Source organism: Budorcas taxicolor, chromosome 20 (genome assembly GCF_023091745.1).
Source record: "Budorcas taxicolor isolate Tak-1 chromosome 20, Takin1.1, whole genome shotgun sequence".
In the NCBI taxonomy this organism is placed as follows: domain Eukaryota; kingdom Metazoa; phylum Chordata; class Mammalia; order Artiodactyla; family Bovidae; genus Budorcas; species Budorcas taxicolor.
In genome coordinates this window covers 7,557,433-7,571,062 of record NC_068929.1, presented here as the reverse complement: position 1 = coordinate 7,571,062, position 13,630 = coordinate 7,557,433, and the positions used below count along the sequence as shown (strand labels likewise).

Genomic DNA, 13,630 nt, shown 5'->3' with positions numbered 1-13,630 from the left:
AGGCTCAAAGAATGGTGGCTCTGAGGCCAGCCTCCTCCTCCTCACTTTGATTTTTCCTGTTTCATCTACGTAAGTAAACCAGACATGAGCCAGGTACACTTTTGACATTTAAAAATTTGCTACAAAAAAAAAATAAATAAATAAAATAAAATAAAAATAAAAATTTGCTACAGACATTCCAGCATAATCTGAGGACCAGCGTAATAGTCATCACCTTTCCTTGACTGTGTTCCATGCTGAGACATTAACATGCTTTATCTCTGGAGCCCTGCCTTCATGTCCTCCTCATTCCATTTTACAGACCAATAATGAAGATGCAGGGAGAGAGAGTGACTTGCCAGAAATCACATGGCCAGTAAGAGGCAGTGCCCAAGTTCAGGTGCAGTCTGTGTGGCCCTGAAGTCCTCACAGACTCTGAGATTGGACCCCTGCTGGGGGAGATGCAGGGGTCGAGGACGAGGCTGCAGGGAAGGAGTTAGGGACCCAGAATGATCCCTGGTTCAGGAGCCCTGCTCTGGAGCCGGGCTTCCCAGGACACTGGAGGCAGCGCCTCCATGCTGGCTGGCATGCTTGTTTTTACTGAGCCTGAGGGATCTGATCTTGGGGATTCCTCCAGGCGCTGCAGGGGAACCTGGAAGCCCCAACCAGAGGGAGGCCTCAGTGCAGTGCCTTTGCCCACCAGCCTGGGAGCCTTCAGCCTAAGGACCAAGCAGGCAGGACTGTGAGGCTGACCTCAGCCCGGGAGCTTGAGCAGGAGCAAGAACTAAGTAATCACAGACTGCCCTTGTCTGTCTTGGGTGGCCCTACACCATGGGTCATGGTGAAGACTTCTGACAAGATGTGGTCTGCTAGAGAAGGGAATGGCCAACCACTTCAGTATTCTTGCCTTGAGAACCCCATGAACAGCATGAAAAGGCAAAAACATAGGACACTGAAAGATGAACTCCCCAGGTCGGTAGGTGCCCAATATGCTACAGAAGATCAGTGGGGAAATAACTCCAGAAAGAATGAAGAGACAGAGCCAAAGCAAAAACAACACCCAGTTGTGGATGTGACTGGTGATGGAAGTAAAGTCCGATGCTATAAAGAGCAATATTGCGTAGGAACCTGGAAGGTTAGGTCTATGAATCAAGGCAAATTGGAAGTGGTGAAACAGGAGATGGCAAGAGTATGAACACTGACGTTTAGGAATCAGTGAATTAAGATGGACTGGAATGGGTGAATTTAACTCAGATGACGATTATATCTACTACTGTGGGCAGGAATCCCTTAGAAGAAATGGAGTAGCCGTCATAGTAAACAGAAGAGTCTGAAATGCAGTGCTTCAATGCAATCTCAAAGACAGCAGAATGATCTCTGTTCGTTTTCAAGGCAGACCATTCAGTATCACAGCAGTCCCAAGTCTATGGCCTGACAAGTAATGCTGAAGAAGCTGAACAGTTCTATGAAGACCTACAAACCTTCTAGAACTAACACCCAAAAAAGATGTCCTTTTCATCATAGGGGACTGGAATGCAAAAGTAGTAAGTCAAGAAACACCTGGAGTAACAGGCAAATTTGGCCTTGGAGTACAGAATGAAGCAGGGCAAAGGCTAATAGAGTTCTGCCAAGCAAACGCCCTGGTCATAGCAAACACCCTCTTCCAACAACACAAGAGAAGACTCTACACATGGACATCACCAGATGGTCAACACCAAAATCAGATTGATTATATTCTTTACAGCCAAAGATGGAGAAGCTCTATTGAATCAGCAAAAACAAGACCGGGAGCTGACTGTGGCTCAGATCATGAACTCCTTATTGCCAAATTCAGACTTAAAATGAAGAAAGTAGGGAAAGCCACTAGGTCATTCAGGTCATTCAGGTATGACCTAAATCCAATCCCCTATGATTATACAGTGGAAGTGACAAATAGATTCAAGGGATTAGATCTGATAGAGTACCTGAAGAACTGTGGTCAGAGGTTCATGACATTGTACAGAAGGCAGTGATCAAGACCATCTCCAAGAAAAGGAAATGTGAAAAGGCAAAATGGTCATCTGAGGAGGCCTTACAAATAGCTGAGAAAAGAAGAGAAGCTAAAGGCAAAGGAGAAAAGGAAAGATATACCCATTTGAATGCGGAATTCCAAAGAATAGCAAGGAGAGATAGGAAGGCCTTCCTCAGTGATGAGTGCAAAGATATAGAGGAAAACAACAGAATGGGAAAGACTAGAGATCTCTTCAAGAAAATTAGAGATAACCAAGGGAGCAAACTTGGGCACAATAAAGGACAGAAATGTCATGGACCTAACAACAGAAGCAGAAGATATTAAGAAGAGGTGGCAAGAACACACAGAACTATACAAAAAAGATCCTCATGACCAAGATAATCACAATGGTGTGATCACTCACCTAGAGCCAGACATCCTGGAATGTGAAGTCAAGTGGCCCTTAGGGAAGCATCACTACAAACAAAGCGAGAGGAGGTGATAGAATTCCAGTTGAGCTATTTCAAATCCTAAAAGATGATGCTGTGAAAGTGCTGCACTCAATATGCCAGCAAATTTGGAAAACTCAGCAGTGGCCACAGGACTGGAAAAGGTCAGTTTTCATTCCAATCCCAAAGAAAGGCAATGCCAAAGAATGCTCAAACTACCACACAATTGCCCTTATCTCATACAGTAGCGAAGTAATGCTCAAAAATTCTCCAAGCCAGGCTTCAACAATACATGAACCATGAACTTCCAGATGTTCAAGCTGGATTTAGAAAAGGCAGAGGAACCAGAGATCAAATTGCCAACATCCGCTGGATCATAGACAAAGCAAGAGAGTTCCAGAAAAAACATCTATTTCTGCTTTATTGACTACGCCAAAGCCTTTGACTGTGTGGATCACAACAAACTGGAAATTTCTTAAAGAGATGGGAATACGAGACCATCTGACCTGCCTCCTGAGAAATCTGTATGCAGGTCAGGAAGCAACAGTTACTACTGGACATGGAACAACAGTCTGTTTCCAAATAGGAAAGGGAGTACGTCAAGGCTATATATTGCCATCCTGCTTATTTAACTTCTATGCAGAGTACCTCATGTGAAATGCTGGGCTGGATGAAGCACAAGCTGGAAGCAAGATTGCTGGGAGAAATATCAATAACTTCAGGTATGCAGATGACACCACCCTTATGGCAGAAAATGAAGAACTAAAGAGCCTCTTGATACAAGTGAAAGAGAAGAGTGAAAATTTTGGCCTAAAATTCAACATTCAGAAAACGAAGATCATGGCGTGTGGTCCTATCACTTCATGGCAAATAGATAGGGAAACAATGGAAACAGTGAAAGACTATTTTTGGGGGCTCTAAAATCACTGCAGATGGTGACTACAGCCGTGAAATTAAAAGATGCTCCTTGGAAGAAAAGCCATGGCTAACTATTAAAAAGCAGAGACATTACTTTGCCAACAAAGGTCCCTCTAGTCAAGGCTATGGTTTCTCCAGTAGCCTTTTCTCACATGTATGGATGTGAGAGTTGGACTATGAAGACAGCTGAATGCCGAATAATTGATGCTTTTGAACTGTGGTGTTGGAGAAGACTCTTGAGAGTCCCTTGGACTGCAAGGAGATCCAACCAGTCCATCATAAAGGAGGTCAGTCCTGAGTGTTCATTGGAAGGACTGATGTTGAAGCTAAAACTCCAATAGTTTGGCTACCTGATGCAAAGAGCTGACTCATTGGAAAAGATGCTGATGCTGGGGAAGATTGAAGGCAGGAGGAGAAGGGGTGACAGAGGATGAGATGGTTGGATGGCATGACCGGCTCGATGGCCTTGAGTTTGAGCAAGCTTCGGGAGTTGGTGATGTATAGGGAGGCCTGGCATGCTGCAGTCCATGGGGTCGCAAAGAGTTGGACACAACTGAGCGACTGAATTGCCCTGGTGGTTCTGCAGTGTAGACTCCAAGCTTCCAATGCAGGAGCGTGGGTTTCTATGATCCCACTTGCCCCTTGGCATGCCCAAAATATTTAAGAAAGAAATAATCATGATGGCTCACAAAGCCCTGAGCATGGGATGTCATCCTTGACTCTTCTCATGCCCTTCCTCCCACTGCACTCACTAGGTCGCACACCCTGTCATTCCTACCTCCCTGACCCAAGTCAGGAATCCTTCCTCTGTGAAGCCTTGGCCACCACGTAGCCCTCCTGGACTACTGCCAGCCAAGCCCATGCCCACTCTTGTTCCCCTGCAAGCTCTTCACTTGCTGTGCCAGGAGGAATTTTTTAATGCAAAGCTCAAGTTGTATCTCTGTCCCTGTCAGAACCTCTACTGGACTGCCCATTGCACTTCAAAGAAAACTCAGCCTCCATATCTCCTGCCGACCTGTTACCTTCACTTCTCCATGCAGGGAGGGGAGGGTCCCTCGCACTTGCTGTTCCCCTGCAGGAATACTCTTGTTTGTACTCCCCACCTGCTCAGAGAGGACAGCCCTGCTGTCTCTCAGTGAACACTGTTGTATGTAGAGTGTGTGTGTCTGTGTGTGTGGTGTGCGTGCGCCTGTGCATCCAGGGCCCCAGCTAGTGCCCCAGAGGGTTTTGGTGATGGCCCCTCTCCTCCCACATCTCGTGCCCCACCATCACCAGCAGCCTGTTTACCTTTTTTCAGCGCCAGCTCCTGTCGCCTCCAGGCCACTCCTTTGGCTGGTTCCTTGATCTGGAATACTCTGGCGCCGCCTTTTCTCCTCTCAAACATCTGTTCTTCCTTCAAGACACAGCTTGAATGCCTCTTCCTCTGGGGAGCCTCCTGATTCCCCAGGTAGAAGGGCTTGCTGCCCTCCCTCGCCCCCAAGCCCCCTGTGTTCCCAGCACTGCTCGTCATTTCCATGCCTCTCTGAGACCCTGCACCCGGCACAGAGCCTGACCCTCAGGACCTGCTCACGGAACGGGTCTCTGCCCCTCAGAAGGGTTGTGTTTGCGTACCTGAGCTCTGAAGCCCAGCTGGCTGTTTTCAGTCTCAGATTTGTGACCCCTACTGTGTGACCCTGAGCAAGTGACTTGACTTCTGTGAGCGTCAGTCCCCTCACCTGTGAAATGGGGAAATGCCTGTCCCATAGGGTTACTGTGAGCCCAAAGCAGGTGGCGTATAAAGTACTTGGCAGGGTACCTGGTGTACAGTGAGGGCTCAAGCATGTTGGTGGCTGGTGTGCTTCTTGCGCCTGCAGGAGCCTGACTTGCGGTTGCCTGCATTGAACGCTTGCTGAACTGACATGTTCTCCTCTTTGTTTCCAGAGCTGGACAGAGGCCTCACTGAGCCCCAGATTCAGGTGGTTTGCCGCCAGATGCTGGAAGCCCTCACCTTCCTGCATGGCAAGAAAATCATCCACCGGGATCTGAAAGCCGGCAACGTGCTCATGACCCTCGAGGGGGACATCAGGCTGGGTAAGGGGCGTCTCAGGCAAGGTGGGAAGGCAGATCCCTGCACTGCCCCGCTGAGGTTCTGGCCCAGGCTCTGTGGACAGGAGGGAGTGTGAGTCCGCACTCCCATGGGATGCTGAGGTCCTTCCAGGTCTGTCCCTGTCCAGCGGGACACGGTGCCCATCGCGGTTCCATCTAACCCAGGGTTCTCAGCGGAGGGAGAGTTTATCCCCCAGGGACACTGGCAGTGTCTGGAGACGTCTCTGATTGTCGCAACTACGGGTGGGGAGAGACCACTGGAACCTGGTCTGTAGAGGCGATGGTTGCCCAGCACCCTGTAGCACAGTCAGCCCCTCACTACCAACCATGATCTCGTCCACGGGCTGGCAGCGCCTCAAGGAGGCCCTGGTCCAACCCCTTTTGCTCTTGCTTCCGATAGATAGAATTTGAGGGAAAGTGACAGGTGGAGGTCCATTTGCAGGTGGAAAATAGTACATTAGGGGCATATATCAAAACCTTATTTTTTTTTTCATTATGAATCCCTTCTTTGTTTTTTTTCCAACTGTGGTAAAATAGACATAGGGTTACCAGATGACACAGCGGCAGAGAATCCACCTGCCGATGCAGGAGACGCGGGCTCGACCCCTGGGTCAGGAAAATCCCCTGGAGGAGGAAATGGCAAACCCACTCCAGTGTTCTTGCCTGGAAAACCCCATGGACAGAGGAGCCTGGCAGGCTATAGTCCTTGGGGTCACAAAGAGTTGGACCCCACTGAACAACTGAGCACGCACACAAAACACACATACGTAAAACTTACTGTCTTAGCTTCTTGCCAGTGCCTAGTTCAGGGGCATGGAACGCACCCATGGCGCTGTCAGCCGCCACTGTCACGCATCTCCGGGACTTCATCACCTGCCTGAACCGCACCCGTTAGACAGCGTCCCTCCCCGCTCGCTGACCCCGGCTCCCGGCAGCCACCGTTCTCCCCCAGGTCTCTCTGAGTATGACTGCTCCGCAAGCGCGATCATCTGTGTTCTCGTGACTGGCTTATTTCTCTTAGCACAACGTCCTCAAGGTCCATCCATGTGGTAGCACGTGTCAGACTTCTTTTTAATACATTTTTAAACCAAAATAACACATGCCTGTGTCCTCTGCTTTTACTGCCTCCTTTCCCTGTCCCCACCCCCGGGACAATAGCTTTTAACTCTTCCCGCATCTACTTCAATGTTGTATAAATGCATATAATGCTATTTTTTAAAGTAATGATTTTCATTGTCTGATGAAAAAGCTCTGTATGTTTGTTATAGAAAACACACACAGTACAGGAAGGTTTAAACGGGAAGTCAGAAAGTGCGTGCAGTCTCATCCTCCAGACCTTGGCCCTGAGGGTCATCCCAGTTACCTCTGCCTGCATCTTTGTCCATAGAAGGATGTGTGGATAGAGAGGATTTAGGGGGTGACATTATCAATAGAGAGATGGCAGTCTCTTGTTAATCGTTCGACTACTTTCAACTCTTACTTTCTACTGACATCCTCCTCTGGTGGTAAATAGTTCATTCACCTGCAGCCGCTCCTCTTCCTCAGCCCGGAGCTTCCAGCACAGAAGTGGCGTTAGGTGCGGTTTCTGTAGGGGCTCCCTCCGTCTCCTTCTTTCTTTGTTTCTGGCTGTGCTGGGTCTTAGCTGTGGCACACGGGATCTTTGTTGCGGTGTGTGGGCTCCTCTCTGGTTGAGTTGCACAGGCCACAGGGCGTGCAGGCTCAGTAGTTGGAGTGCTCAGGCTTAGTTGCCCCGGGTTATGTGAAATCTTAGTTCCCTGAGTAGGGGTTGAACTCAAGTTCCTTGCATCGGAAGGCAGATTCTTAATCACTGTACCACCAGGGAAGTCCCTACCTTCGTCTCTTTAAGGAACATTTTAATTATGTCCACAAGAAACTGTACCACCAGCGAGCCAGAACCACAGCAATAATCAGGATGGGCACAGAAATGGCACGGCTCCTCCATCCCCGCTTTGAGGACTCTGAAGCTCAGAGACAGGGAGGGCCTGCCGCAGCCGTGCTGAGGACAGAGGCAGGGCTGAGCCCAGGTCGCTGCTCACCTCCCGGCTCCCCCACTGGCGCGAGAGCTGGGAGCCGACAGCTGGAGGTCTTACACGAGCGATGCAAGACCAGTGGGTTCTCAGATTTAATGCTTCTTGGTCACCTGGTGGGCTTCTGAGTCTCAGCTTGCTGGGTGCATCTCCTGGGGCTTCTGTCTGTGGAGGGGGCCGAAGAACCTGTGTTTCTCATAAGCTCCCAGCTGATGCTGCCGATCCGAGGGACCACACTTTGAGAACCGCAGCTCTGAACCCTCAGGAAGCAAAGCCTGGTCAGTGGTAGGTAGCATCAACATTACCTGGGAGCTTGTTAGAAGTTCTCTGTCCCCCAGAGGGTAGGGTTGGTGCTCTCTTGAAGTGAGCTGTGTGAGAGGGCTTCTCATAACCAGGCATGAGTGAGGCCACACTCGGTTCTGTTCCTGAAGACAAGGCTCCCTGGGACCCTGAGGCCCAGCCCCCACCTGCTATGGCTGTCCTCCTGTTTCATCCTCTTAGCTGGAGAGGTTAAGAGCTTGCACCATGGAGCCTGAGAGTGTGTGCGTGCTCAGTCACTCAGTTGTGTCTGACTCTTGGCGACCCCATGGACTGTAGCCCGCCAGGCTCCTCTGTCCATGGGATTCTCCAGGCAAGAACACTGGAGTGGGTGGCCATGCCCTCCTCTAGGGGTTCTTCCCGACCCAGGGCTCGATCCCAGTTCTCCCGCATTGCAGGCATGTTCTTTACTGTCTGAGCCACCAGGGAAGGCCAGGGAGCCCAGGAAACCTGGGTTCAGATCCAAGTCTGCGCCCAGCTCTTTGACCTTGGACATACATGTTACCTCACCTGCTGCCTGTCGACTTTCTCATCTCTGTAACTGAAGCAACGATGAAGGCTCATCCAGAGCTTTGTGATACTGGTTATAAGAAGATGGATAGAGTAAGCTCTCCAGAAAAGCCAGCTGTAATTACTGTTGTTTTGTTAAGTGTCTGGTGTGTGCCAAGCCCTGTCCTGTGCTGGGCCCTGGGGACAGCAGGGCAGAGACCCCCGTCCTCCTCTTGCAGGCTTCCCAGGCCAGTAGGGAGATGCGGGAGCATCGGGGCCGGGGAAGGAGCCGGTGCTGGGGTGCGGGTGTGCAGGGAGGGGTGGCCTGTTCCCCTTCCTGGGCCTGAGGGTTGGGTGTTTAGAATTCTAGAGACTTGGTGAGAGGATAGTTTGAGCTGGGTTGTGAAAAGGCAGGTGGGTACTTGCCGGGTAAACCAGCTTGGGCAGAGAGGTCTAGCCTTGTGGGCAGAGGTGCCGAGTAAAGCCCGGTAGGGTATTTTGCGGGGAGTGATAGTAAAAATAATAACACATACATTTGGGTCTATGAAGCATCATCTAGGTGCCAGCCATTAGACAGAGTGCTTTCTAGATGTTATCTCATTTACTGAGCACTCCAGGGGACACTTGGGAGAGGGGAGGGGACCGTACCCATCATGGTGTGGCACCGAAGCCCACGCTAGTGTGAGATGCTCAGGGTCGGTCCATGGAGGCGAGACGCAGCAGAGTTTGGACTCGGGTCCCTCTGGCTCTGGCTGCTAGTGGACCAGCTCTGTCAAAGGTGGAGGGAAGGCGGGGAAGGGCCAGGTCAGGCAGAGTCTTGGGACAGGAGAGGCTCATGTGCCCTGGGGAATTCAAGGCAAACCTTTGGCTCAGCCTTCAAGAACGTGTCAAACAGAGAAGGCAGGACACAGAGAGCCTGGGTCTGCAGCAGCCTGAGGGGTCAGCAGCAGCCTGAGGGGTCAGCAGGGAAGCTCAGGTGGAGACAGCAGGCGAGGATGTGCCCGGTGGGGCCTCATTTCCCATGCTGTTTCCCCCACCACGACCCCGCAGTCCGGGGCGTGGGGGCACTGACTTACCAAGCAGACTCCAGAATCCCACCTGGAACCCAGCAGAGATGGGACAGAAGCAGATAGGGGCATCAGCTTTCCCAATGACTTAGCAGATGCTATTGAGAAAACCAGGAAGCTAACTAAGGAGGAAAAACAGTTCAGGGGGAGTTGAATGTGTGAGTATTTACACAGTTACCGCTGGGCCCTGGGAGCTGTGGTGTGGACACCTGCTGAGACCTAATATTCTGTTTTGGAAAATCATCTTTCCCCATGGGGCCTGGAATCTGCAGCCTGGCAAGCAGTGGAGGAAGCTTGGGAGGTGGGGTGGCAATCTGTCTGCCTCTTCCTAGGTCCCTGGAACTGTCTGGGGCCCCTGGAGGCACCCCCACCCCCCTGCATGGCCTTATGCAGCCCAGGGCTGTGTTAGAGAATTGCTCAGCAGCTCTATCTCCCAGGCAAGGATGTCGCCTCACTGGAGACACTGTTTGTGTTTCTCAGTGGAACGGGAATACATGGAAAGCAGCACAGCGAACTGAGTGAAGTGTGGGCCCTAGACACAGACAAGCCTGGTTCAGATCCTGATTCTGCCACTTCTGAGCTGAATAAACACATTTAACCATTCAGGCCTCAGTCTTTTCATCTGTGCAGTGGGTGTAACAACAGACTGTCCCTGCAGAGTTGTGACCTGTGAGCTAAGGCACAAAGTAACTATCACAGGGAAGCTAAGGGTAATGTTCCTCTTGCTGCTAGGCATTTGGTTTCTTCCTCGTGTGAAGTGTTTACTTCTGTCTAGGATTTCAAACTTCCTCTGAGATTCACTGGATAGTTGCCAAGCAGAGCAGGCATTCCAGCTCTGGGTGGGTGTGAAGAAGTTCTCCCTGGCTGGTGGGGATCCGTTTGTGCAGAGAGAGAAAGGAAGAGTGTCTGCTGTCTGAGACAGTTGGGATATAAAGTGGGGTAAGGACTCTGAGGTCCAAAGATCTGTGTTTTTGCCCTGGATCTGTCCTTGGCCTTGGATGAGTCAGCTAACCCTTTTGAACCATAGTGTCCTCAGAAAGAGTGGGCTAATGGTTCTGACCTCATGAATTGGTGTGATGATTTAACGAGACACTACATGCAAAGCGTATTTAGGTGCCCAGCCCATCAGAGAGGACTGTCATACGTTTTTTCCTGGGCTGAAGAATGACGCAGTGTTGTGAGGAGGAGTGGTCCTCATTCTCCAGAGAATCGTGTTCCTCTCCCCAGAGGTGCTTCTCTGAAGATGGGAGGGGAATTTCACAACTTTTTGGGTCTTTCAAGTTCCAAGATGAGGTCTGAGCTGCCCTAAAAACCAGAGTGCCTGACACAGAGCCCAACACACAGTGGGTGCTCAGTACGCAGTAGGACCTCGTACCGCCGTTCCTTTGGCGGCTTATGATGCTGCAGGATCCCTCGTTCCCAAAAGCGCCCTGACATTCAGGAGCCCTCGCAGGTGGGCCTGGCAGGGGCCGGTCGCCTGCCTCTCACCCCCACCTGGACCCTAACCCCAAGGCCTTTTCTGCCGCTGCCAGCAGGCTGGAGTCCTGGTTCTTTTTTGATGGCTACCAGGCACTGAGCCAGTGTTTAGCATGTAACTCACCGAATCCTCGCAGACTGCTGCTAACATTCTACAGAGGAAGGATTTGGCACCTAGAGAGGTTAATTAACTTACCCAAGGTCGCAAAGCTAGTCTGAGGAGCAACTGGCTTCAGAGCCCAAGTGCTTAACCACTACCCTCCTTAGACTCTCTTGGTGGCAAATGATAGAAGCTGGTCTCATGTGACTTAAGGCAGACAGGATAATGTGTGTATAGGGTGTACAGAACCTCGCTGGGACGGATACGAGTTGTCTGTTTGCAGCTGGAGATGTGTGGTTGGACCCTGGAGAACAGTGCTGCCCTGAATGTCGCTGGTTTCTGCCCTTCTGCGCATGTGGGTTGGGCTCTCAGCGCAAGCCCTCACACACAGCTTCGGGCAAGTGTTCACTTTTCCCAGCACCACTTCCTGCAGCGTGACCTGAGCCACAGCATTTCACGTCTCAGAGTCAGTGATCCCAGTGAAGAGCTCTGATGGGCCCAGCGTGGCTCAGATGCAGACTCCCAGTCCAACTGAGGAGGCCTAGCAAGGAGGCTTCTCTGGTTGGCCCAGCTTGTAGTCACTCTGTGAGAATGGGGCCGGCATATGTATCAGTGTGACAGTCCCCCTTGCCATCATGGAACAGTGTGGTTGTGGCTGGGGGACATGGTTTTCCAGAAGGGAAAAGATTTGGAGTTGCCAAAAAAACACAACTGCTGTCTACTCTAGACTGACACAGCCTGTTGGGGTAATAGTGACCCAGAAGAGGGAGTGAGTGAGGTGGAAGTGGATGGAAAACAAAGGACTGAATTTGCAATTGACTTGAGAAAGGGGAACGGCTAGAAAAATGAAGAGTTATGGGAGAGAAGAGAGGATGAAGGCAGTGGGAGAGGGAGGCTGGAGACAGAGGGGAGTAAATGGGGAAACAAAGCCCTAATTAGGGGTCCCCTGTATCTGGTTGCCTGAAAAACAAAACAAAAATGGAAATAGAAAAATAGAGCAGTTCTTTCGGTCTCACAGTTGGTTGTATAATATGACCCCATTGGACTTTTCTGGTGGTACGGTGGATGAGACACGGGACATGGGTTTGATCCCTGGTCTGGGAAGTTTCCACATGCCAAGGGACCACTAAGCCTGTGAGTCATGACTGAGCCTGCGTGTTGCAACTGCTGAAGCCCCGTGCCTAGAGCCTGTGGTCTGTAATGAGAGAGGCCTGGGCATTGCAACCAAGAGTAGCCCCTGATTGCAGCTAGTGCATAGCAGCAAAGATCCAATGCAGCCAAAACTTAATTACTTTAACAGATATGACCCCATTTACTAGATGAAGAAAATGAGGCTCAGAAACATGAAATAGTTTGTCCCAAATCACCGTAGAATCTTTTCACTTCCCTGCTTGGTACTGTTTCCGTGATATTCCTAGGAAGACAGATGTTCTGGTAGTTATTATGAGAGAGATTTTGGGTTATTGGTAGAAGCCTCCTTCTTTTGAGCCCAGGCATGCCTCTGGCTGCCCTGATCCAGAGGAAGGAGGCCCCTGGGCTCCCAGGGCTGGGTGGGTGGAAGCCTTTGATTCTCCCATCCCCACCCCAGTTTCAGCAGGTCCTAAACCCTCATTGAGGCTTCACTGTTCTGTCTGCACCGTGAGGCCTGTGGCTAGTGTTTGCCCGCAGGGTCACTGCCAGCGTTTTCGATGGGGCAGTTTTTGCCAAGTAAGGAAGGGCAGCATCCCTGGCTCCTGCTCACGGCAGCAGTTCTTCGTTGTGGCAACCTGACTGCCCATTTATTTCCAGATGCTTCCTGGGGCAGGTGGCACCACCCTGGGTTGAGGCCTACCGGGAAGGCTCTCAGGTGAGCCCTGACCAAGCTGGACTGTGGGCCCCCTGGGCGTGGGGCGGAGGGTCCAGGAGAGGAGGACTGCTGGGCAGCGGTTGGCCCTGGCTGGCCTGGCGTTGTCTGGGAAAAAGGTGCTCTTATATTGGATCCTTGAGGTCGCCTGCAGTTAAGGGGACAGATGAGCGTCTCCTGTATAACTTCGTGCTGTTCACTGCCTCTCTGTGTGTGCACAGAGTGTGAAATGTAATGCGTTTATACTGTTATGTAGTTTTCTGATTATAAAAGCTATGTGTGCTGTTTACACATGTATAGAAAGATACGCACAGTGGTATCCACTGCAGCAATATCAGTAACAGCAAGAAATCAGAAATGGTCCAGTTTACTCCGGTAGAGGATTACTTGAGTAAGTTACGGTATGTCATACAGTAGAATCTTTTTCAGTTATTGAAAATGAAGTTGTAGAAAATGATAGCCTTTTGTTAAGATGTATGTACATACTGTGAAAGGGAAAAAAACAAGTTGCAAAATAGCATGTTTAATCCGATTTCATCCTTTTAAAAGCAGCAAACACCTGAACATTTTATATATGTCTATATATGTGCTTACTCACTCAGCCGTGTCCGACTCTCTGCGACCCCAAGGACTGCAGCCCACCAGGCTCCTCTGTCCATGGGATTCTCCAGGCAAGAACACTGGAGCGGGTTGCCATTTCCTTCTCCAATGTGTGTGTATATATACATACACATATATGTAAGGGCTTCCCTGGTAGCTCAGTGGTAAAGAGTCTGCCTGCGATGCAGGAGACCCAGGTCCGATCCCTGGGTTGGGAAGATCCTCTGGAGGAGGGCATGACAACCCACTCCAGTATTCTTGCCTGGAG

General features: G+C 50.6%; 1 protein-coding gene across 3 annotated transcripts in view; it reads left to right on the top strand.

Moving 5' to 3' along the window:
• STK10 (serine/threonine kinase 10) overlaps nt 1–13,630 on the top strand; it is a 153,645-nt gene that overhangs the window by 58,180 nt on the left and 81,835 nt on the right. For all 3 annotated transcript variants that reach the window (XR_008201176.1, XM_052658962.1, XM_052658961.1), the window contains exon 4: nt 5,257–5,406. Coding sequence is in view for 2 of the 3 variants with exons in the window: in XM_052658962.1 (XP_052514922.1) it covers nt 5,257–5,406 (150 nt within the window). In the remaining variant the exon portion in view is untranslated. The remainder of the gene's footprint in view (nt 1–5,256; nt 5,407–13,630) is intronic.